General features: G+C 34.3%; 1 protein-coding gene across 1 annotated transcript in view; it reads right to left on the bottom strand.

Annotated features, from left to right (window-relative positions):
- The window catches only part of atp2c1 (ATPase secretory pathway Ca2+ transporting 1), an 81,233-nt gene that overhangs the window by 14,412 nt on the left and 39,963 nt on the right, over positions 1 to 26,858 (bottom strand). The window contains exons 7-17 of the mRNA XM_056475289.1: positions 25,049 to 25,157; positions 22,377 to 22,532; positions 21,292 to 21,360; positions 20,477 to 20,552; positions 20,253 to 20,319; positions 20,012 to 20,136; positions 15,032 to 15,129; positions 8,425 to 8,520; positions 8,243 to 8,332; positions 4,773 to 4,877; positions 3,155 to 3,311 (exon numbers count right to left, since the gene is read on the bottom strand). Coding sequence (XP_056331264.1) covers positions 3,155 to 3,311; positions 4,773 to 4,877; positions 8,243 to 8,332; positions 8,425 to 8,520; positions 15,032 to 15,129; positions 20,012 to 20,136; positions 20,253 to 20,319; positions 20,477 to 20,552; positions 21,292 to 21,360; positions 22,377 to 22,532; positions 25,049 to 25,157 — 1,148 coding nt within the window. The remainder of the gene's footprint in view (positions 1 to 3,154; positions 3,312 to 4,772; positions 4,878 to 8,242; positions 8,333 to 8,424; positions 8,521 to 15,031; positions 15,130 to 20,011; positions 20,137 to 20,252; positions 20,320 to 20,476; positions 20,553 to 21,291; positions 21,361 to 22,376; positions 22,533 to 25,048; positions 25,158 to 26,858) is intronic.

The following is a 26,858-nucleotide window of genomic DNA, read 5'->3' as shown; positions in this document are numbered from 1 at the left end:
TTACAAGAGTAACTAATAGAGAGGAATGTCAATATGTGCAATGCTTCTTCTGCGTCCTCTGAGACAACTTAATCTTATCAAAACAAGACAAATGACAGACGGGACAGCTGCAAGATGGGAAATCCTTGCCAGCGTGTCACTAAACGTTTTTGTGTCATTTCAAAGTTATGTGTGATTTGATCATGGTTGGGAAACTGTGCGACTTTAAGCCACAGCACAGAAGCATTAATGAGTTGAGATTCAGGTCCAGAACTTACAGAATGTACAGAAGGTACAGAAATGCTCTTAAGAATAATATAAGCTTTGGGGATTGAAGGGAAAAGACATCAGAGCTTTACATAAAGAAGCTACTGTATCAGTGACTTTCAGCAAAGCATAAGTAGCCTTAAAGAGACAGTTCACAATAAAATGAAACAATACAGCCATCAAGTCTTCCTCATGCTTGCCCTCTTCCTTAGCAGCCTTAGTTTATTCTCCTCTCTCCTTCTCTTACGAAAAATTCAAAAATTTGCTGGTAAGATCCACACTTAAAATTTGGAAACAAATTAGGCATTATTTTAGTTGGCAAACCATATGTCTAAAATCTAAAAGAGGTGTTAAGGAAATAAATTACTTATACCATGAGTGAGTTTTCTCTTCATTTCAGTAGGTATGTGAAAGGTTTTATATTCCAAATAACAATATTTTCCGTTATTTCCAGATTCGTGATTTTGTGCATAAAATGTTCCCTCAGTTTCCGGCATCCCCTCCTAGCTCCTCATTTGACAATTTACTGGAGAGGCCCACAATTTGGAAAGGGATTATATCATCACTCTACTGTAAAATTATGGCACCAATTGATACATTCATTTTCCAAATAAAATCTGTGTGGGAAGATCTGGGAATTACAATTTCAGATGAAGATTGGGATTTAGTCTTATGCTGAATTCACAAGTCCTCTCTTTGTGCAAGACATGGACTTCTGCAGTGCAAAATTGTACATCACGTGCACTGGACGAACCTAAAGCTCTCAAAGCACTTTCAGCATATAGATCCTGCTTGTAATTGCTGTAATTCCACCCCAGACACTCATACACATATGTTTTGGTCTTGTATGAAGCTTAACTGCTTATGGCACACTATTTTTAAAACTTTATCTGGTTTGTGGGGTATATCTATCTCCCCTTTTCCACAGATTGACATTTTTGGGATTTTTCCCATGTAATTTAATCTTACAAAGACACAATCTGACTGTGCTTCTGGCCAAACGACTTATATTGCTTAGATGGAAGGATCAGACACCTCCAACTCTAACACAGTGTATCCGCAAAGTCCTCTTCTTTCCAAAGTTAGACTGTCTAGAAGTTTGTCTAACCAGTTTAAGAATATTTAGAAGCCATTTAGGAAATATATCTATAATATATATAGAACATGTTTTATTTTCAAATATAGACCAAGTCCTTGCTCCAGCAAATTGATTTTTTTTCTTTCCCAAGTTCGAAGTAGAGTGTATTGTGAGATACAGATTGTGCAGCTGTAGTTTTTGTTAAGCCACATTATTATTTACCTTTTTATTTGTTGGTATGTTGTTGTTTATTTTATTGTATGCACTTAAGTTGATACTATTAATACTTTTTAAAATATATATAAAAAAGAAAAAATAAACAAAAGAAAACATTATGAAAAATGTTGGAAACCAGTAGCCATTGACTTGTATGGCAGTAGCCATAAACCATAGCTTTAAATACTGACAAAGGTAGCACGAGAGTGTCATGTAATACTAGCATTGTCAACATATAAAACCCGACTCCTAGCAATGAATCAGCTAATGCCATTCATTTGTAATCTGATGCAAGACACGCTGCTTTAACAGTTGCTTTATTAACACATAATAGGGAAAAAAATCATAATAGCTTCTCATAATAGCCTAATAGTCTCTCCATAATAATAATAATAATAATAAGTATCAGTGCTGTCATTTAATAAAAAATGTGATGCAACATAAATAGACTGTGATTAACTATAAATCACACTAGCCTATTTATATTATTTATATCTTGTGATTCTACAGTATGTTGAACAGAAACGTTTCATTAACATTTTTTACTTGAAATCTAGTCTGTCCACCTGTTTCCTATGGCCCATGATGCTTTGTGTGAATTTGGTGATTTTAATTTCCATTAAATTGTAAGTCGTCGGTTAAGATTTGTTAAAAACTGTGTAAAATGAGGTGTCATTGTTTCCTCACAGTTATTAAAATAAGCATTTTTATCTTTGTGTGTGCGTTCTTTTTAATAATTACTTTCAGCAGAGCATAACCCCACAACTCAAAACAAGTCTCTCAATATTACAATATACATGTTGAATAATACTGTACTGTAGGGAATACAAAGAAAAAAATAATCTAAATCCAGAGAACTAAGAAGAGCTTTGGCCACAGACATGATTGAGATGCTAATGTCACATAAAATAGCAAGTGTTATGTTATTTTCATGATGGATACATTTAAAACACAATGCCAAACGCCTCCAACCTAAGTTTCTACTATGTAAAATGATTATTTTTTAGCAAAATCTTATGTAAAATTTATAATTTTATTGATGAAAGAATTTATAATTGTACTGTTTGCTTTAGAGAGGAAGAAAATGTGAACTCATTTTGTTTTCAGCTGATAGAATGGAACATATGATGACTTACTGACTCTTAAATTGTGATACTATAACTCTCAGACTAATATGCATCAATAAAACAGTGTTAAACTAAAATTAATCTTGTTAACCGTTGAGTTCAATAGAAATGATTGAAATATAATAGAATAGACCAGGGGATCTCAAACTTGGCCCTGGAGGTCCGGTGTCCTGCAGATTTTAGCTCCAACTTGCCTCAAGACAACTGCAAGGATGTTTCTAAAAAGCCCAGTAAGAGTTTGATTAGCTAGCCCAGGTGTGTCTGATTGGGTTGGAGCTAAAATCTGCAGGACACCGGACCTCCAGCAAGATTGCAAGATTGAAAGCCCCTGGAATAGAGGTTCCAAACAGAAGAAGAGAGAATTTAAACCACAGTAGTCATCTGCAGAAAAAGGTGGATAAAGTCTATTGCTGGATTTGAACAATTTAATGCATCCCTGCAGAATTAAAGTGGTCATTTCTTGACTAATATAATGACAAATTATTACCTCTGAGACCGCCAGAGCCCATGTAGCTCTTCTGCTGTTGGTAAATGTCTCTCTGCTGATTGTTCAGAGGCATAGAGACACCTTTGCTGTTGTAGGATGTACAGAAGCGGATGACCTGCTCATAGGCGCCCTTTACATAGAACAAGCCAGGCTTATCCTGTCCAAATGCAAGAAACCATAATTAGTTAACCATCAGAATAACCATTTTATATGACATTAAAGGGGTGAAAAAGCTTAAAACAATGACTGAACAGAAATGAATGTGAATGAATGAGGACGGAGTGGTGCAATGCATCAAATTCAATTTACAAAATCTTTTTATAAAGTTATCCTCTGTTTTAAAATAAAATGGCTAAATATGGGTGAAACAATGCTCCACCGTCATTAACAAACATTTTACGTAAAAAATATAATTTTTTTTAACAATTAAGATGAAATGATTACTTAAAGGCAATCAGAATTTAAATCAAATATTCAGATAAACAGTATACATCACTTCTTCGAAACAGTACAGAATAATATACACAACACCTATACTTTTTTTCTGCTTTGGTTTAGCTTGTAATGTAATAACATGCACCTTTACTAAAGCTGCTTTGACACAATAATCATAGTGAATAGCTATAATTAGGTAAACTTGAGTTAAAAAACATTAACTGAGGAATGGCCGAATATGTTTAAAAATGAGAATCTCGATCTACTCTACAATCGACTTCTTAGAAGATTTATTACATCACAATGAATTCAGGACTGTGCTCTGAAACTGTCAGGTTTTTAAGACGCTCCTCATGTTCCTCAGAGAGAAACCCAGAGGCTTTTCTTTAGATCAGATGGGCTGATGAAACTGCAGCTATTAACACTTGAGATCACGTACTGCGCTAATGGCTTCAGGACAAAGGAGACCTGATAGGCCCAACAATACATTTTTGCCTGTTGTGATTCTTTTTTAGGAGTCCTTTTGTTCACCAAAGCAAGATTTGTATTTTTTCATCAAACATTTTTCATTATTTGGACATTTAAAGGCTGCACCCCTCTAACAGCACTGTGATAATAAACAGAAATGGTGAGAAAGAGGTGTCTGTTAGGTTGTAATAACTCTCCCCAAAACATTTTACAAATCTTTCTGAATGAAATGCCTACTTTACTGCATCCAATCATCTCGCAGTAGAATAAACAAGGCCTGCCCACTTCTTTTCTTATTTAATATACTGTTTCTCTAGGAACTGTATCACAATACGAAAAAATAAAAAATGGCCACAGCTTTAAAGACTTTAAAGTTCAAAATAGTGATGCTTATTATTTTGGTGAAATCCATGCTATTTGTTTAGTATTCTTTAACAAGTATTTAAACCTACTTCCATTATTCAATTTATTTTAATTATTTATTTATTTTCACTAACTGACTATCAGTTTAAAACAGTTCAATGTGAGCCACGAGCCAATTTGGTCAGACAGCAACAGTATTTCACACTTAATGCTCTTGTGTTGCTCTGCAAAAAATGAATCAGTGAGATAAACACAGTGAAAAGCAATTGTGTACCACTGTGATGCTGCCGAGTAAATGTCAGCTCGTTACCTTGTATCATGCGTGTGTTTTGTGCCATGTGACCAGGCTTACCTTCTGAGTGCGATGAACAACACGGACTGCCATCCACTTCTGCTCTGAAGTGAAGGGTATCTCCTCCAGTCTCACAAACTCGTGCTGCAGCCCCTCCAAACCCATCTAATAATCGCAGACAAACAGAAAATAAATGCACATTGCGTTGCACACGTCGCTCATCTGATTCCTTCAATGAAAGACTAATCTAATCTCAAAGAAACTGATCATACAGTGGATAGATTTAAAGGTGCAATAGAGTGCATAGATTTATTATGTCAAATAGTTTTTTTATATCTACATAATAGCTACAGTATGTGTCTTAAGCAGATTAAAAAAAAATCCCCAGAAATGGTTTTGTTTGCTCATTTATAACTACAGGAATTACCCCTAGAATGGAAATCTAGGGTTTTACTAAGGCTGGGCGATAAAAACGGTACCAGTATTTATTGACTGAACACTATTGTCAATAACAATAAAAAAAAAGTTTGGCATGGAGCACTATAGTTTTATTAAAATGCTGAGCACACGACTTGGAAGGAATGCCAATAAGCTTAGGGTGTACGTTTGTTATTTCCAATCAAGCCGCGCGACTTGCGCACGCAAATAGGGAGCAACGCGCACATGTTGTGCAAGTGGTGCGCACATGCTCACATTTTCTAGGTAACTTACACCTAGGTGAAAACATCTTAACTTTTCAGAACGTTGCTGGCGCACCGCAATTCATGCAAGTACAACTAACCAATCTGCTTTACACTTAGTATGAAATATACCCACTACAGTAACAACGGTAAACTAATTACCTCAAACAAACACAGAGCACCCAAACACTGCAGTGCTTTTTACTTTTCTCCATAAACAAAATTTGTATCGGAACTTGCAGCAATGGTTTCTCCGTTTGTCATCCTCTGAGAAGACGGTTGATGGTCGCCTAGTTATGAAAGACACCAGGGGAGCGTGAGACCATAGCGCATTGAAATGGTGAAAGAATCCACACGCTTGTGTTTTTCACTTGCGAGTTTTGGGGTTCGTCATTGCCACCTCAGGCCAGAATAAAGCATGCTAAAATGAGTGGCATGACAAGCAGCAGTGATGAGATTGTAAATAAAAAAGGATGTAAGGATGTCGTCAGAGTGGCTTTTTAGTTTCTTTTCTTGTGCAACCCAGCCACTAGCTCCCTATCTGAAAGAGTTTTTTAGCATAGGGGGTAATGTAGTAATTCAATTTCACAAATTGTAATGTTGCAGTATGTATTTGAATATTATAATTGGTTAGGTTTACATGGTTTGAAGTTTACTGTATCATTGTTATTGACACCTTATAGATGTTGATCTAACTTAAAGTTTGCTTTGATTGTTCAGCATTTACACTTCACCATTGCACACACTTTGTAACATTATATTTATCAAGTTTAAGAGTATCTTATTAACACTTATGTTTATTTTATTATAAGACATAAGATACAAGATATTTTTGCTTATTTTTGTTTTGTTTTTGACTATTAAAACTATTTGCCTTAGTAATGTTGGTAAATTAAACAAATTCTAATATTCTTAAATGGATTGTTAAAAATATTCAATAATTATCGATACTGAATGATATGAAACATGATATCATGATAATTATTTTGCTGTATCGCCCAGCTCTAGTTTTGACCATATTTGGAATGGTTGTGAATATTAATGAGCTCTGCTTTGAAGCTCACTTTCTCTATTTCCTGCTTTCTCTCTCACACAGCATGGTGTACTCTAAAATACATGCATGTAAAATAATCATATTTCAGTTTTAAAAAACTATTCACGCAGATGCTTTGTTGAATGACAGGAGAATGGTTCATGTTAGGAGTGAGTGGTCTTCATAACTGCCCCTCAGTTATGTACAGCCTGTTGAATAAATTTATATTACATCATTCCCGTATTTATGTTTCCAATATTTCCTGCGCAAACTGTGTTGAGATGTCTGTGCCTGCTGCTTAACATTAGCCCTGTCAGTCCTGTTTTCATAATAAGAGTCTCACAAAGTAAGGATAACACCAACTTAGATAAAATTGAAATTAAGGGAAAAAATTAGGATTGTTGTAATTTCACTAGAAAACGTTGTGGTGCTTGAGATGCAGGAACCTTAAAGCAACGTTGTAAACTGTATATGGGAATGTAAAGGAATACAGAACTTCTGGAAATGTGAGAAAGAAATGATAAACAATTTTTGACTTTAATATAACAATATACTAACTTTTTTTAAATCACAAGGAGATTAAGTTAAAAAAGACAAAGCATATATTTATAAATACATATATTCAGCAAGCGAAACAGCTTATTTCTTTAAATTGGAAAAGTATATGTGCACCAAATATAGGCTGTTGGCTGAAAGAGATGGTAACAAACATGTCAATGGAAAAAAAACATATATATTAAGAAATAAATACAGAATTTTTGATAAAGTTTGGGGACCTTTTATTTTGTTTCTTAAAGATGGTGGATTTGGAAATGTTTTACTAGAAGATTAGTAAAAGAGGTGATATTGTATTCTGATCTAAAATACTGAGAAGCCTTTTGTTTCGTTTGTTCATTTGTTTGCTTGTTGGTTTGTGTTCTATCTGGCACATGGAATTGTGTATGTCCATCTTAAAATATAATTAAAAAAAGAAAACGTTGTAGTCAATCAAACACAGTCTGGGGTGTGTGATTGGCCGGTTTTTCATCAGGTTTTTACACTTGAAAGATTTACATGACAATGAGGATACATTTTTTAAGCTTACAGAATGCCATTTTCATCTGTGTCTAGGTATATCCAGATTTCCATTCTATGGTAAATAAAAACTAATTAAATAAGTAAATAAGTAAATAAGTAAATAAATAAATAAATAAATAAGCAGGCATATAAAAAAGGTCAACATGCAATCAACCAAAGTTATTGCTGAAACTGAAGCAAGGGGATGCCTCAATTAAATTTGGTAAAAATGTAATGTAGCCCCCAAGAGCTAAATTGACGATTCCGATATGCTTTCACCTCAATTCACTTCTCAGTATCATGGTCTTGCACAAACGAGACCCACCCATATTTTCTTGAGAAACTGCTTTCATCTGTGGATTTGCATGACATTTTTCTCAGTTTAATCCCCATGTAAATGTCCCTGTGGTGAAAACAATGTTATTAGTGTACCAAACGTTAACACAACCGAGACCCTCAGGGGAGATGCTGTTGCCACAGAAACCTGTTCTATGGGGTGTGAAAGCTTGTCTGTTCATCTTAATTAGCATGAGCGAGAAGACCCGACTCGAACGCTCTCTGTTTGCCAAAATGAGGTGAGCACAAGGTGACAGGCAGGCAGGCATTTATTTCCACTGCTGCCTCGCGCCTTGACAGGTGGGTAGAGCAAACAGGCATGTCCAACCACACTGTTTGGGATTAGTTATGATACAGGATTTGCATGTAGTATCACTAAAGAGCACCAATAACAGCTTATCATGCCGAATGGCACCATAATGTACCTTCATAGCCAGTGCGATGAGTGCGCCTTCGGTGGGACGGCCCATCAGGGTATTGTGTCTGATCATGGCATCATTGCACACACAGCCAACCTACAGAATTGCAGAAACCGAACAAAAAGGGCCACATTAATAGAAGTACCTGAGTGACTCTGCATTTCATAATATTCTCTGCTCAGCCTTACCTCCACGATCTTGCTGATGGAGGTGTTGGAGATGCCATGCACCACTTCTCCATCCATTAAAATCTCTCCAGAGTTGTTGTACCCGATGCCAGTGACCTTTCAAAGAAATCACAAAGAAATCTCAAAGCCAGTCAAATTGAAAGTGCATTTGCATCTTTAAGAATATAGACAATATAGACAATTACCAGATAACATATTTGCTGAGACAGCTCATCAATGGTGGAGTTTTCTATACATTGAATTATTTGTGAGCATCTGCCCTTATATCAAAACTAACCACTACAAATAGATTCTCTAAAAGGCTTTGACTTTGTTGAACAAATAAGAACACTGCAAGTTTCACTATCTAAAGGCAGCAAGTGTTTTAATATGAATGCACCTTTTTTAAATAAAGACCACCTTGAGAAAAGTATTAAAGTTATTTGCATTTCATCTTTTTTATAATGCCTGGTAATGAACTGTTTGAGAGTTCAGCCCTGCTTTGATTAAAACTGTTACCTTGGATACCAGTATTATTGACAATAGTAAGCGCCTCCTGCTGGCAGAGATTCAATTTGCATTGCCAATCAGCCTAAAGACTAAAGAAATTTTCCTTAAATATACATGTAATTCCACCACACAGAGTGCAAGTCTTTGGGAAATACTGATTGGTGTTAAAATTTTAGAAGTTTCTAATTTTTCTACATTTTCTAATTGTACATTACTTCTGCAAAGGTATGTGTTTAGTATTTACATCATGCTGACTAATTAATGTTAATTGCATTTGGAATGGAACTTTCTTTAAACCAGATTTAATAAATAAAATGTTACTTGAATTGTGTTGGTAATTAGTGGTGTTGTAGTTATTATTTTAAGTGAACTAGTTAAACATTTTTTAAACCTAAACCCTGATTTGATCACTTAATTGAATGAAATCTAGTTTTCAAACATTTCACAACCCGACAAATGGTATTTAATGTGTGAATAAATAGTGGGATGGGACTTTACACTCTTAGTGCTCTATTTTAACAATCTAGGCGCATAGTCTACAGCACATGGCGCAAAAGCATTAAGGGAGGGTCTGAATCCACTTTTGCAATTTTAAAGATGGAAAAACACGCTCTGCACCCTGGTGCATGGTCTAACAGTGTTTTGTGCTTAATCTCTTAACGAGTTTTGAGCATAACGTGCATTAAACCAATCAGAGTCTCATCTCCCATTCCCTTTAAGAGCCAAATGCATTGAGTCATGGTGCACTTGCTATTTACATAGCAGACTTTGTAAGTGGAAAAAAATGAATGTTTCACTAGCGAGAAAACAATTAAACTCCTTTATATTTGTTGGATAAGGAAAGGGTGTTGTACGCACTCCACTGAAGACATCCATTAACCTACATATTTAATTTAGTTTGTCATGCGCAAAGATTTGTTTCAAAACTATTTATAAATTCAGATCTAATTTCCAGCAAAATAATAAATGAACAATAAAAACGAAGTGTGGTCAAAAAAACTGAGCTATATCCAAACATGCGTGCTATTCTTATGGCCTATATGGTGATGCAGAAGACTCCAAAACCCGACAGGCAGAGAAATCTAAACTAGTTTTTATTAAAACAAATATAAATATGCATATAATAAATAATACTGCTAATAACAATAGCATTATACAAATGGAAATTGTCATGAATAACCTGAAAAAGCCCCCCGAGATGAGGCATGAACATGAGATCATGAGAAATATCTTTACATATGAAAAAAATTAAAGGATTAAAATGTTAGAAAAATTCTTATTTCATAATTATATTATTATATATTTATGTAGAAAATAATAATTTTTGTAACATTTTTGTAATCCTTTAATTCTTTTTCATTTGTAAAGATATTTATGTATTGTTGTACATCCTGTGTGTATTAAACAACGTGTACATGTTTGAACCCACATAGGCGCATAACTAACACGATCTGCGCTGGACTTTAGACCTGCTATTAGTTGCTCAATGGCACGGTCTATTTCAGTTCCTTAAAACAGTAAAGCACCAACAATGCGCCTTAACACACCTTTATTTTAGACCAGCTCACCCATGAGTCCACAAAGTGGCGCAAATGGATTTGCTATTTAAACAACGTGGCGCAAATTGGTGAAAATTAGGGTTGCAGTGGTCTGAAAATAGCAATAAAATCACACCGCTCACACTTTACAATAAGGTTCATTAGTTAATATTAATGAATGCATTTACTAACATGAACAAACAATGAACAAAACATTTACTACAGTATTTGTTCATGTTAGTTAACGTTAGTTAATGAAAATACAGTTGTTCATTGTTAGTTCATGATAACTCATGGTGCATTAACTAATGTTAACAAGCATGGACTTGGATGTTAATAATGCATTAGTAAATGTTCAATTATGATTAATAAATGCTGTACAAGTGTTGTTCATGATTAGTTCATGTTAGTAAATGCATTAACTAATCAACCTTATTGTAAAGTGGTACCAACGAACCATACATGTCTTGCACCTTATTGTGATGGGTGTATGAAAGGGCCCCTAACAAAAAAAAGGGTTCTAAGAAAGGGTTTTTGCAGTGATGCCATAAAAAGCCATTTTTGCTTCTGCACTTCAGTGATGTGTTCTTAAAATAACCACTTATTCCTTAGTGTGAATAACAATAATCTAAAGAACTCCTAATTTAATAAACCTCCTGTGCAATCATAAGGTTTCATGAATAGATTCTTTGTGGAACCATCGAAGCCAATCTGCTTGTTAAATGTACTTCCGGGTCCAAGTGCCATATCAAACTGTATGGGGAGGCTCTTCAAACGGTAATAATAAACGTTTACAAAGTGATGTAATACTTTCGAAAATCCTGATCACTATATATATATATATATATATATATATATACACATCCATGCCTAATATCAGATGGCCAGAAAGTGATTATTTTATTTATAAACTGTTAAAATATTGGTGTCTGTGACTGTTGTGTACACCATGATTATATATAAAATTCCCTTTAATGTGTGATATGACTAAAAAGTGGTCATAAGCGAATATTTTTTCAATTCAAATGAGTGGCGGATTGGACCCGGAAATAGTATTCCATAAGTCAGTGATACGTCAAGACTTAACAAGCGGATAGATATGATGGTTGATCATAAATAGTAGACTATTTAAGGTATTTTGAGGAATGGGGTTGAAAAACAAGGGCCTGGCAATGTCAATGTCAGTCAAAATAAGGTTCTTCTGAATAAAGTTATTACAAACTTTAATAAACACTCAAACGCGCTGCCACACAAGGCTTGAATACTGATGCTAGATGAAATTTAACAGTCTTTTGACAGCAGTCTCTGTTTGAAGCCCACGGGGAAGTGAAATACAAAAGCATGAAGTAATCGGCCTGGGTGGAACGACCTAGTAGATTAAAAAAGTGAAAAACTCAATCTTCAATTTCCCTGTAATGTAATGTAATAACATGCACCTTTTGTTCAGCTGCTTTGGAGCAATAATTACAGTGAAAAACGATTTACAAGAAAACATGAATTGAACACAGCTAACTGGGAGGACCGACCTTATTTAGTATAGCACAATGAATTCAAGACTGAAACCATCAGACTTTTGAAACACTCCTCATGTTCCTCATAGGTGCTGCTCTTAAGATCAGTCAGGCTGATGAAACTCTGCAGCTATTAACACTTCAGATCATGTACTGTGGTAATGGCTACAGGACAAATGAAACCTGAAGATTCTTTTTTTTTGCTGCTCAAAGTTTAAGGATTATACTTTTCCTAAGTTGTTAAACCTTCTCTTAATAGAGAGAAGATTTTTTTCGACATATTTTTAACCAATAGTTTTAATAACTAATTGCTAAATACTCATTTCTTTATTATTTGCCATTACGACAGAACATCATATTTTTCTACTTGTTTCATAAGATTATTCTAATATTGATATAGATTATTGCTAGTATTTTAATTAAGACTTTAGGTTATTCTGTTAATTAAGTAAGTTGATAGATAGATAGATCTTTATCTATCATTTAGAGTCTCTTATGGTCACTAAAGCAAGATTTGTTTATTCAAAAATACAGAGAAAACCTTTTTTTTTTTTTTTTTTTTTACAAAAAAAATATTTTAAGATTTGTAAAAGCTGCTTTCTATAACGAGTTGGTGGTCAAGAAGCATTTCTAATTCATATTAATGTCTAAAAGAGTGCTGCCCAATATTTTTGTGGGAAATATACTACTTTCGGCAATGTTTTGTTGATGAAAATAAAGTTCTTTTTTTTTCTTTTACATACAGTTGAAGACAAAGATGTAAGTCAGAATATTTTTCTATTAAAAGTAATTTTTAACCGAACAAGGATTTTTTTTTTTTTTGGCTACAGAACGAGCCACTGCCGTCCAAAGTGTAAGAAATGAGTCTGGCTCGACCCAACTTTGACTCTGTGAATGGTGTTGATGCTCATTTCTCAAAAGGGCTGAATTATGATAGAAAAGAGAAGTCAACAGTTTGTTGTCTCCGCATTGTTTGAGGTGACTACATCTTGAGCAAATGGTACAAACTGTAGAATGTGGATGGGTGTGGGACACAGAACCATCTCATTCAATGGCATGTCAAAACTGCATTACCACACAGAGAACAACTGTTGAACTTCATTACCTAAAAGCAGTAAATTAAAACTGTATAAAAGGTTTAGGTTTAAGAAGGTTCAGGGCTCATTCTTACTCCAATGTACTGCCATGTACTTTTAGACTGCTTTGCATAATAAACACCTTCATTGACATCTACATCATCATTTTTTTTCTTACAAAAGGCTTTTCTAATTGACCTAACTTGCCTAGTCAACCTAATTAGCCTAATTAAGCTTTTAAATGGCACACTAAGCTGAATACTAGTATCTTGACAAAGGCTAAATTAATCAGTTATTAGAAATTAGTTATTAAAACTAGCAAATGTTGAAAAATACTGTAATAAAATCTCTCTGTAAAACAGCACTCTGGAAATATTAGTAAAATATTTCACAGGAGGGCTAATGATGTAGTCTAAAACTGTATTGATATATTTTTTTTAAGTTGAAATCGGCACCATTTCACATGTATTAAAATATATCAGTTTTAATCAATTCAATGTCAACCTCTAGCCACTTTAGTAACATACACCAATAAAATAGTGTTTCTGAATATGATTCTAAAATCAGGTTGCAGTGTGTTCAAGTGCACATCTGCACTTTGGGTTTTGTATCATTAAAACCAAATCTGACTAACTCTGTAGAGGGAAAATCCAATTAACAGAGTCAAATGCTTTTTCAGCATCAACACCTATGATAATTGACTTAATGTTTTTTTTATACAGTTTATTATGTGTAGTGTCCTCTTTATATTGTCTTTATATTATCAAAAATGTCTGATTATTATGTATGAGCATAAGCATAAGTTCTTCCATTTGCTTTGACATGATAGAAGTAAATATTCTACAGTCACATTAAGAACAGATATTAGTCTAAAGGACCCACATTCCATTTGATCTTTGCCTTCTTTTGGTATGGCTGATATTATTGCCTCCTTTCAGCAAGGTAGAGATTGTGCCTTTTTAGAACCCAATTAAACATGGGATATATGACAGGAATTAGTTGATTTCCAAACTCCTCAAACCATTCTGTCATATAGCCATCTGATCCAGGTAATTTGCCAGGTTTATTTTGTTCTTCATTTAATGTAGACAATTCTAAGGAATTCAAGTAAGTGTTTAAATTCTTTAAAAGCTTCTTAAATTTCATTTTGTTTGTTTCCTATTATTTTGGTTGTTGGGTCTCTAATTCTGTGAACTGTGCTTTTTGCTGTGTTCTTCTTCAATTTCCAAGCCAATATTCTCATAGCAGTAGATTTACCTTTATAGTACCTCTGTTTTAAGAACATTAAATTCTTCGTTACTTCTTGTGTAGCCAAATCATTCATTTTGCACTTTGGGTTTTGGAAGTTTAGTTTCATTTTCAAAGCACCTACACAACAGCGCATACGTTTATTTGCCACAAGTGTAATGCAAAGCTTCAAAATGAGTCCATTTCTGATGAATGCAAGTGGAAATAAGACAGTAATGTTCTCTGCTAGAAGTTGTTAGTCCAGTTTTTCAGTGACACTGCAAAAATGCTTTCCAGTCCAAATATCTAACAATCCTTAAATCAAGAAGCATTTTCTAGACAGGCAAAAAATATAGTCTTGTTTTCAGAAATGATGTGGAAAAATGAAGTGAGTTTTCACTTAAAATGAACAAAATAATGTCCCAATGGGCAAAATAATCTTGTTTTCGCACTGACATAAGATTATTTTGCTCACACCATTAGCAGATTATTTTGCTTGTTTCAAGAAAAAACTAACTTCATTGTAACTTATTTTTTCTAAAAACCAAGACAATAGTTTTGCTTGTCTAGAAAATGCTTCTTGATTTGAGAATGTTTAGATATTTGGAAAAGAAGCAAAACAAAAACTATAAAAATAGCATGTTTTGCAATGTAAACACGTAAAACACTTTGTGACCAATTCATATATGAACAGAGGTCCACGTCGATGTCTTATAATGAATGTGCTAGTGTCATGTCCCCCTTATTGGCTTGTCAGGACTCTTACCTCAGCGTGTTGCCCATCAGAGGTGAACAGATGAGTGACTGTCATCTCATTTTTAGTGAGAGTGCCTGTTTTATCTGAGCAGATCACATTACAGCAGCCTGAGGGGAGGGGGAGAGAGAGAGAGAGACAGAGAGAGAGAGAGAGAGAGAGAGAGAGAAAGAAAAAGATAGAGAGAGAGAGAGAGAGAGAGAGAGAGAGCAATTTCCAGAGTTAACATTTCCATAAAATCAGTCACATTGTTCAAGAGAAAATGCAAATGAGACCTGATTTCAAAAGAGATTAAATAATACTTAGAAAAGAAATCTACATGATGGTTTTTTAATGTAGAAAAAAATAGGTACTTTGAAGTTGATTTAATATAATTCATTCGTTTTCCTTCGACTTAGTCCCTTATTTATCAGCGGTTGCCTCAGCGGAATGAACTGCCAACTATTCCGGCATATGTTTTAGGCAGTGAATGACCTTCTAGCCACAACCCAGTACTGGGAAACACCCATACACTCACATTCACATTACATTCACACCCGCACTCATACACTACCGCAAATTTAGTTAATTCATAATTTAATACATCGATCTATTAATATCTATAACTTTTATTTATATAAAACATACATAAAATCAATGAGAAATTATACAATTTAAAAAATCTAATCAGAATTTCAGTGAGAAATTATACATTAATTTAAAAAACTTATAATAATTGCCTAAATATATTTTACAAAATAGTTCTTGATGGTGCTTGGGCAATGAAGTGCAACAGTAAAAACTCCACTCCTTTTTTCCAGAGGGAAGCTGATTTTTTTTTAAATGACCGAAAAGTTTTTAAATAAATAGTTTGCTTCCACTTTATTTTCAGGTACAATACTCACTAATAATAAACCATTAACTATGGGTTTGCCTAGATAAAATACTAATTTGCTGCTTATTAATAGTTTAGGTATTTGGTAACGGCAGGTATTGGGTAAGATTAGATTTATAAGTACTAATCCAAGACCAATACCTTAATAATAGTCAGAATTGGTAGGTAAACTGCAGTGTTACCAATAATTCTATATATCTCTTCATAGAACTTGTGTCTTGACCCTTTATCTTTTTGTCTGATTTTCACACCTTGTTTCGCTTCATGTTACATAACATTGTGATCCATCAGGTTGGTTTGGTTTATGGCTTAGAACTCTTTAGCAAAGACGCTTTTAAAAAAAAAAATTCCTATGAGAATATGAATGGGGAAAATAGCCTATTTATATTCTTGAAAACACTTAAAGGGATAGTTCACCCAAAAACAAAACCATTGACTTCCATAGTAGTTGTTTTTCAGTTTTCTTCAAGATATCTTGTTTTGTGTTCAGCAGACTAAAGAAACTCAATTTGTAACCACTTTAGAGCAAGTAAATAGTTAAATATAGCTAAATAGTTAACTTTTAATTTTGGGTTGAACTATCCCTTTAAGCCTGAACCGTACATGCAAACACAGTTTTTTCTATTCTGCAAATAATGCCAAACACTTATAGTACTGACTATGTTTAACAGAGTTGGATGTAACATGTTCCACAGTAACTCATACTGTAATCTAACTATATTTTGGGGGAATGCAGTAATGTAACGAATTACATTTTAAATTTGTGTAATTTGACTACAGTTACAACAGTCAGTGTAATTGCGTTAATTACATTACAAATACAGTTTTTAGAAGAAAAAACATGTTTTCTGCTGCAATGTCAGTTAATGAGCATGCGCTTTTAAATTGCTGGAGAACACGAGCTGAAATGGTTGCTGTTGAGAGTGGTTGCTTCTTCAAGTGGAAATACAGACATTCATTTCATTGAGCATAAAAACAAAAATATTGCTGTGAAATTCAGACTGTGTCCAGCCTCTAAATAACTTTCGACTGCTTTTAAATCGACCAGCAACTTGATCAAGCACTTGAATAGAAAGCATCTATAAGAGCACTCGTCACCAAGGAGGATACCGGCGCCAAAAAACACAGCGTCCAAACTCAGCCTAAACAGGCTAAATTGGATTGTTGTGCCGGAACGGGAGTGAAGGTATCTTCTGAATGTGAAGAGAAGCGTAGCTGCTTATGGGGTGTTCACACATCCCGTCTTTTACGTGCGCAAGTTCGTTATTCTCAATGGAGGCGCATGGCTTATTCGTGTATAATTGGGAGCACTTATTGCCAATTTTTAACCAGTTGAAAACCGTGAGTCACCTGACAAGAATTGAACAATCGGCTTCATACTTTATATTGTGTATATTCATGTATGGAATATACACAATTCGGTAGACTAATTACCTCAGAAAAACACAGAACACCCAAACACTGCAGTGCTTTTGCACACTATGGAAGTCAGTGGTTACAGGTATCCAGTTTTCTTTTAAATGTCTTATTTTGTGTATTTTTTTTTTAAATAGATAAACAGGTTTGGAACAAGTAAATAATAAAATATTTTTATGTATTGGGCAAACAATTTCTTTATGTGATCAACCCATTGTAATGTTTCTCAGTGGATATTAAATCACTGAAAGAGCTGCAGTTTATTGTGTATTTTTATAGGTATATTTTATTTTTTAAAAGTAACTTCAAAATAAAGTAATTAATAGTCTGATTACCTTTAGATGAAGAAATTAGTAACGTACTTAGATTACAATTTAGTAATAGTAATCAGTAATTTGTAATCTATTACTTTTTTAAAGTAACTTACCCAAACATATATGTTAACAATATGCACAGTAACATAGCCTAAATATTTATTCCTCTACTTCCTCTGATTTCTAGAGAAATTTAGGTCAAATTTGAAAATGATTTGAACCAAAGAATTAAACATTTCATACATGAGTTAAATGTTTCGAACACCCACAAACCGTTTGGATGTAATGTGTCCACTCTGCATGAGAGTGACTGTGGCTGGTCATTTGACTCTGTGGGCTGAGCGATTCTCATATGACTGATTATGTAACGTCACTGAGGGGGGAAACCACCAAAGTGACTTTTGTTTATTCTCCTGCGAGCACTAGCAGACGAACAGGAAGAAACCGCACAAGGTCTTTGTCTGAACGTTAAACAGAAAGAGATGCTTGGACAATAGATTACAGATCATTTACAGACTGTCCTTGTATTCCATTGATCCGTGTTTTGCGAACATTTCATCTATCTGTTCTGAGAAGGTCACAGATAGCATGAAACAACAGTGTGGAAAATGGTTAGAGAAGCTGTTAAATGGGATTTTGCTGAAAAGTCAGTGTCACTTGATAAAAGACAGCCAACAATAATGTGGCTGGTTTATGTATTTCACTTTTATAATTGGATGAATGAGGATAAAACTGCATTTTGAGAAACCAAAATCTATTAGACTTCAAAATACTACAGTCCCAAGCTATTATAGGCAAAAATATGAAACTACTTTTTCCATTTAACCTGAAAAAAAGTATAGACCATTTCAATGTGGTCATGTCATTGTTCCATGAATATTATCATATCAATCATAACTTCATGTTAAAACAGCCGTCATAACATTATTTTTCATTATGTGGCTCTTTTTGAATTCTGGGAAGCTATAGAAGTTAAAAATGTACAACCGGAAATACGTTGGGACCTTGTTTTTGTTTACATTACGCAAAATGGTCCATATAAGCAAAATGAATGCACATATTATATAATATATATTAGGGGTGTCAAAACTAATTGTTTCTTTGATGCGACGCAGATGTGAACAATTTGGTATCGGATCAGTAATATCATAATCGGTTATTATGTACTGACGTCATTTATCACTTCTGATTGCTGCGTTATATGGCGGTAGCTTACTATGGGGAGGGAGGAGACCGCGAGTAATTAACTATTTAAAAAACAGATAGCTGTGCACAATTCACTGCTTGCAAGTTTGCTGGACAGTCTTTCATTGACAGGGAAGTACATCAGAACCCAGCCCTCTCGCACTCCCTATGGCCCTTTTGACCTGCTGGTGTGTTTGAGGTAACGTTTTATCTCCTCTCTCGGCTGTTACAACAATAACGTTCCCAGGGTATATAAAGGAATCCTAAAGGCAATTCCAATACCTTTTTAAGACTTTTTAAAGAATATTTTACGACCTCATCGCTTCTTCAAATGCTAATCAGTATCAAACCTTTAAAAAACGGTTGTTAAGAAAAATGTTGTTAATAAGCAGTTGTAGTTAATTGCAACAAAACTCAGATAAGCTTGGAAGAAACAAAGCTTGAAAGAATAAATTACGCGGTTGTTTTCAGCAACAGGCTTCATCATGGATCGCTGTTGTTAATATTAGGAGGAAAACAAATATATTTATGCCTTTTGGACACTTTGGACAATGCTTGAACAAAATTTAAGACCTTGTTAAAACATGATTAAGACTATAATACCTTTTTAGGACCTAATTTTTCTCATAATTGATTTATCAACTTTTAATACTTTTTAAGACCCCGTAGACACCCCGGTTACTTGTGGATCCAGACACGAGCGTGTCCGCAGAATGAGTTTCCTCCACTGTGTTGCCGTCTATAATGAGTCAGCTGATCACCAACGCTGCTGTTTAACATCAGTGTCTGTGTCACTGTTTGTTGAACAGCGCCAGAGCCGCTCTGACCGTTAGAGGCTTTTCTATTGAGAGTGACCAATCATAGGCGTTTCAGAACTTGCTCAACAATACTCAAAAAGCAAACGGGATACCATTAAATTTGTATATTTGCTATAAATGCTCATGTTGTTCTGTGCATGTACTTGAGTTTTGTTTGATTCATTCAAAAAGAGTGTTTTCTTTGAGCTGGTAAAATTAAAGGTACAGTTCATATATCTTCTGCTTGTATGAAAGGACAAATTTTTTATTACAAATAACATATAAATATAAATTTGTTTATACATTTTATACAAAACAAAATGTAATAATAATAAAAAATAGCAATAACGAAAGCAGTAGAAAAAAAAAATAATAATAATAAATATATAACTAATAGAGATCATACTTAGCGTCTCCACTATGGGTAATTTCTTAACAATCGCCCTTTTCTTCACCATCCTCATCACTCCTAATGCCAAAGTCACCGTCACCACGATGGGAAGGCCTTCTGGGATTGCAGCCACGGCCAGGCTTAAGTGAACAACAAAGACATGACACTTAAACTGACGAAACCCACACTACACCTGAAGTTAGGTGCCTTTTGGGAAAATGAGTCTTTGTGCTGGACACAATGATTAAAGCCATACCTGACACCTATGGTGAACATGTCCAGAATATACTTTCCCTGAAGCCACCCGACAAACATAATCACCCCTGAAAATGAGAAATATATTAGTGCCGTCACAGAGAGCCAATGTAGAGTGTGACAGAACAGAAACGAGGGTTTGCATATTTAATAAGGTGGTGTGCATCACTGATTTAAACACAAGTGCAATGAATGATAATTGAACAATCTTAACAAGGTGTCTACCGATTATCCCCAGGGAATAAAGGGAGAGCTGTTTTCCCAGCAAATCCATGCTTTTCTGTAATGGGGTTTTAGGAGCCTGTTTAAAAACGAGATTAAAAAAAACATAATTATTACATAAAGACTTTTTAGGACATAAATCTCTTGTATTACACTACCGGCCAAAAGTTTTGGGTCAGTAGGATTTTTAAATGTTTTAAAATAAGCTTCTCCTGCTCACCAAGGCTGCATTTATTTAATCAAAAATACAGCACAAATTGTAAAATAGTGAAATGTTATTGCACTATAAAATAATGGTTCAAAAATAGTTTATAATTTAATTTAATCATTTATTCCAGTGATTTTAAAGATGAATTTTCAGCTTCATTACTCCAGTCTTCAGAGTCACATAATCCTTCAGAAATCACTCTAATAATTATTTATTCATTCATTCATTCATTTTATTTTTGGCTTAGTCTCTTTATTGATCAGGGGTCGCCACAGCATATGTTTTTTACACAGCGAATGCCCTTCCATATGAATTATTATTGTTATTATTATTATTATTATTAACACTATTATTATTATTATTAATGGTAATAGTAATAAAAGCAATAATGACTGGAGTAATTTCATTTGAAACTACATACAATAAATAATAAATAAATATTTCATAAATAAGTATTTAACTATTTACTTTTTTTACATTTAATAAATGCCACCTTGATAAACAGATTAATTTTATTTGAATTATTAAATAAAACTAATAATAATAATAAAACTGACCTCAAACTTTTTACTGGTAGTGTATATTATTGTATTAGATTATATCTGATTACCTCTTCCGCTTGCATCATTTTAAACACTTCGCCAAATTCTGAATCTTCTCCAGTGCCTATAACAATGCCCTAAAATTGAAAAGCAAAATTATAGCATAGAATAAGTCTTATTCAATTATTCTTTAACCAAACACAAGATCTTTTTATTAGGGACAAATCTGAAAAGTAAATAATAGCATGAACGAATACTATATAATGCATTAAACAATCAAAGTAATCAAACAAACAAAACAAAAAAAAAACTATAAATAAAAATGTAAAAATATCTACAACCAATGAAAGAATTTTGACTTTGAACATCAAAACATCTCATACAGATCAAAATTCTCCAATAACAAAAATAAAAAAAAGGATATTCTTTCAGTTTTGTGATGGTTATGGTACAGTGCTCAGCATTTATAAGTGCACCCCTAACAAATCTTTTAGATTCATATTTTTAATAGGAAGCTATACAATATTATATTTGTGCATATACATTAGATTATTCAGTACTGAAGCCAAATCTGGAGCTTATCTAGCAAAATAACTTACGATAATGGTTCAAATACTAGCACGGCCAAATTTAAATCAATAGAAAAATATTAAATACAAATTTAAAAAAAAAGAGGAAAGATCAAGACAAGCAACAGAAAATTTTTTGAAATTTAGTAAATTTTGTAGGTTGTATTCTCTGTTTGCAATATTTTGCTTGAATTTTAATGTATAATCTCTATACATTAAATATTATTTGAATAAATATATCTGTTTAATAAATCTGTTTTGTTTAAATGCACCAAAACACATTGCCTATATTCACTGAGAAATGGATAAAAATATTAATTTTCAAAATGATGTGTACTCAATTATGCTGAGCACTGTATTATTTTTGGTAGTACTTCTGGTCTGATTCATCAAATATCAGTAACAACAAATCAAAACGACCTTGGTCTTCCCACAGTGAATAAGCGAAATTGGACCTTATTAAAACATTTACTCAAAACTCTTTACAACAAAAAACAAAAACATCAAGCAGAAGGGAACACACATGACTATGAATGAACTCGGTTTGAATTCTGTGGAGGGGAAAGTATCAGATGAAACTGTACCTTGGCTTTCCCACAGCGCACCAGCGTCCCCATGAAGGCAATGTTACTGCGGGACGCGATATCGCCATTGGTGGCAGCCGGTTGAGGGGCAGAGGTCTTGGTGCAGGGGGTTGTTTCACCTGTCAAACTGGACTCGTCAACTGCAAGATCTGTGGACTGCAGGGCAGAGAAGGGTCAGCTTCACTAACAGGCCATCTGAATAAAGCTCCTATTTCAGGCACTAGTACTTCAACCACTTGCAGTGTTGTCAATGGTGTGTCTGACTGCAACTGTGTAAAAGGTTATTGCACACTGAATCCCAAATTTTCGTCTGTAATTTTTGCATGTTAAAAAATGAATTCTACCTCCCATTGTGTCAATCATATTGACACACTGCCTCTGAAAACTTTGTCGGCAATAAAATTCTTTTACACCTGGTTAGATTTTACCCCTTTTCCGCATCCAAAAAAGTACTTTGACAGTTCAAATGCAGCTACTTGAGCCATAGATAACTTTATGACAAACAAAATTACTCCCGCCACCCTCCCGTTTTGTTATTTCTCCTGGAAAACTCCCACACTTTTAGCTTAGCTTAGCATAATTACTGCCTCCCCCGCATCCAACACCTTCGTATGCTTATCACCCCCGGTGTTGGTAGGCGGGTCTGTGACCTTATATCCGACTATCTCCACATGCCCTGTTGCGATGTTATGTCTATGTGTTTTTGTGCTTGTTGCTGGGGCTTTTTTCCCCCTGATCTCACACTGTCCTACTTCAAGGACAGTCTGAGAGGGGCTTTATTTGCCTCCTTTTCCCCTAATGTATCTTATTTCCTCTTTCTAAAAGCCACCTCTCGTCTGACCTGTCTTCCCTTAAAATGTGTGACGTTTGTGTATCGACGGAGGGGTCCAATTTCGCTACATGTAAAAGTTTATGTGACAAATAAAAACTTTTTTCATCATCATCATCATAAAATCATTGAATCAGATTAGACCATTATTATCTCGCTCCAAAAAAAAAAGGTTTTGATAATTATCCCATATTAAGCTTGACTTTTCTGATGTTACATCATGTACTAAAGATAGAATATGAAAAGTTGCTATTAAATTGGTTGATATGTCTAGGAACTATACTCTCATTATGGCATAATAATTAAAGGACTTTCCTGAGTACCATGGCTCAGCAGGCACAATGATATTACGCAGCGCTTGAAAATAGTCCCCAGCTGCATAACTAGGCAGCATGGCTAAAAATAATAACCTTGACTTCTAGTTGATCATTTGGTATAAGAAGTGGCTTATATGAAAGGCAAAGGCCTCTGGATTATGCTTATTTTACCAAAATAAAATATGATCATGCATTGATTTTGAATTATTTCATTAGGACAGTAAAGTCTGACTTTGCTTAGACAAAAGTCTTGTCACTTAACAGAAATAATGTACAGTATAGAATATAAAATCATGGGGCAGTGGAAAAAGAATTAATATTGTGCATGACTCCCACGAGCTTGGAAGACTGCATCCATACATCTCTGCAATGACTCAAATAACTCATTAATAAAGTCATCTGGAATAGCAAAGAAAGCATTCTTGCAGGACTCTTTGGATTCTTTGGAATCTCAAGATTCTTTGGATTCATCTTCAACTCCTCCTCCTCCATCTTACCCAACATGCTCAATAATGTTCATGTTTGGTGACTAGACTGGCCAAACCTGGAGCAACTTGACCTTCTTTGCTTTCAGGAACTTTGATGAGGAGGCTGAAGTATGAGAAGGAGTGCTATCTTGCTGAAGAATTTGCCCTCTCCTGTGGTTTGCTATGTAATGGGTAGCACAAATGTCTTGATACCTCAGGCTGTTGATGTTGCCATCCACTCTACAGATCTTTCGCACACCCCCATACTGAATGCAACCCCAAACCATGATTTTTCCTTCACCAAACTTGACTGATTTCTATGAGAATCTTGGGTCCATGCAGCTTCCAATGGGTCTTCAGCAGTATTTGTGATGATTGGGATGCAGTTCAACAGATGATTCACCAAAAAAAATCTACCTTCAGCCACTTTTCCAAATGATCAAGTCAAGTTATTATTTGTCGCTCTTACAACTGGGATCGCCGACAAGACTTTTGTCAGGTAGTGTACATGTTACAACCATTTTAAAACTACAAGACACTGACTTTTTCTAAATGTTTAAATATTTATTTCTTACATAACTTTACAAACATAACTTTACTTCTGACATGTCTTTTAAAACACCATATTCAGTGTGTTTAAAATAAACCTGCTGTCCTTCATGCCAGACAAAATGAGGTGTGCATTTTCAAGAGTGGGTCTAGTAACTTGTACACATTTATAGGCTATATTACCAAAAAGTTATATGTATATTTAGGGTAATGACATTAAAAGCTTAACTCTAAGATCTCAAAAGAAGCTTTAAAACGTATATATGATGTGGCGTCTTATATATGAATGGTCAGAAAGACCATTATGGCCATTCTGGTAGTATATTGATTTCTGGTAGATCCGATGTTAATACATTATTTAACAGGGACAATGGACAGTGAGAAAACTGCTCCAGATTTAGCTACAAACCTAAATTCGATCTGTTGTTCATTGTTGTGCAGTATTTGCACAAAGAGAAAAGGAGAAAGAGAAAAGGAGAGATGTTACTATGCATCTATATTCATTCACACCTCGAACAGGCGCAGGTCAGCTGGGACTCTCTCTCCGACTGACAGACAGACGGTGTCTCCGGGTACAAGCTCTCGTGCCAGCAGGTGCTCCAGATGTCCTTCTCGAATACTAGAGTACAGCGAGAGATGAGAGGAGACAGAATGTGAAATAAAGAGGGCAACAAAGCATTAAGTGGTCTGAAATTAGGCCAGTCAATTCGCATAGCAGTCCCTGAGATTTGTGTCCTACAGGCTAAGTAGAGATCAAATTATTTTGTGAATGTACCTCTAATGCATTTTTTTTCACTAAAAAAGCTGCTGGGTTAGGAAGAGTGACAAAGAAAAGCATGATAACACATGGTGGTGCATGTTGAAAGTGGTTTAAATGTGTCTGAGATGGGAGAACAGGACTAAAGGCTGCATCACGGCCCGGTTTTGAAGTGCAAATATGAGTCTTTATGTGTTTGAAGTGGAAATTACAGCGACTGTTCTCAACCTCCATATGTCAGCTGAAGGACTGCCTTTTATGCATTTGTTGGGTGTAAAATGTGGAAAATATACTTTAAGTGAATACAGCCACAGATGGCCCTCACAAATGCAACATTCATTTAGAAAAAGAAAGAAAGGAAATATAATAAATAAATAAATAAAAGAAAAGCTTTTTGAAATTTACTAAGAAGAAAAAGAAAGCATTTCAGACAAAATACAAGCATTTTATATATATCACAGTACAATAATGTGTTTTTTTTTTTTACATAGAGAGGAAACTGATCTTCAAAATGAGTGTGGCTAACGTACGTGTACTAACCATCATCACTTTTGTTCCAGAAATTATTAAATTGGAACTCTTGCAGTTTTGTGGGGTTTTTTATAGAAATGTATTTTTTATTTTGTTGAACACACACAAACAAAAGATATACGTTTTAAAGAATGTTGTAAAGCTGTACCATTGAGTTCCATAGCATTTGTTTTTCCTACTACGGAAGTCAATGGTTACAGGTTTCCAACATTCTTCAAAATATCTTCTTTTTGTCCTATAAAAAAGCAGATATTTTTAAGAATGTTGTAAAGCTGTACCATTGAGTTCCATAGTGTTTGTTTTTCCTACTATGGACGTCAAGGGTTACAGGTGTCCAACATTCTTCAAATCTTCTTTTTGTCCAATAGGAAAAAAAAATATTTTGAATAATGTTGGAAAGCTGTACCATTGACTTCCATAATATTTGTTTATTCTACTATGGAATTCAATGGTTACAAGTTTCCAACTTTCTTCACAGTATCTTCTTTTTGTCCAATAGGAAAAAAGAAGATATTTTAAAGAATGTTGGAAAGCTGTAGCATTGACTTCCATAGCATTTGTTTTTCTACTATGGAAGTCAATGGTCACAAGTTTACAGCATTCTTCAAAATATCTTCTTTTTGTCCAATAGGGAAAAAAAACTAGTTTTAAATGTTGACAGAATTTTCATTTTTAGTTGAAATATTACATAAAATGCACCCACTTAGTTGACTTACTACCATCTGAGCAGAGATACTACTTTCCTACAGCATTAAAAACAGGACAAAGTGTTCTTATGTCCCACAGGCAATAAGATTGATAAATAATCTTAAGAAGTTTATTTATTTATTTATTTTTTTAATATACATTTGAATGTGAAAATGTTGTCTTTGCCCTGTTGTTCGGTGTGATGCCTTCTGATAATGCCACAAATCAATTTTCCTGAGGGGACAAATAAATCTACCTACCTTCTAAATGCAATGATATAAAGCATTATAGTTAATAATAATCCTTTATATAATAATACTCGAAATCACCTTTGCTTGGACATTA

This window comes from Danio aesculapii, chromosome 16, assembly GCF_903798145.1.
Source record: "Danio aesculapii chromosome 16, fDanAes4.1, whole genome shotgun sequence".
In the NCBI taxonomy this organism is placed as follows: Eukaryota; Metazoa; Chordata; class Actinopteri; order Cypriniformes; family Danionidae; genus Danio; species Danio aesculapii.
The sequence above is the reverse complement of the archived record's forward strand: the minus strand, read 5'-3'. Positions and strand labels throughout refer to the sequence as shown.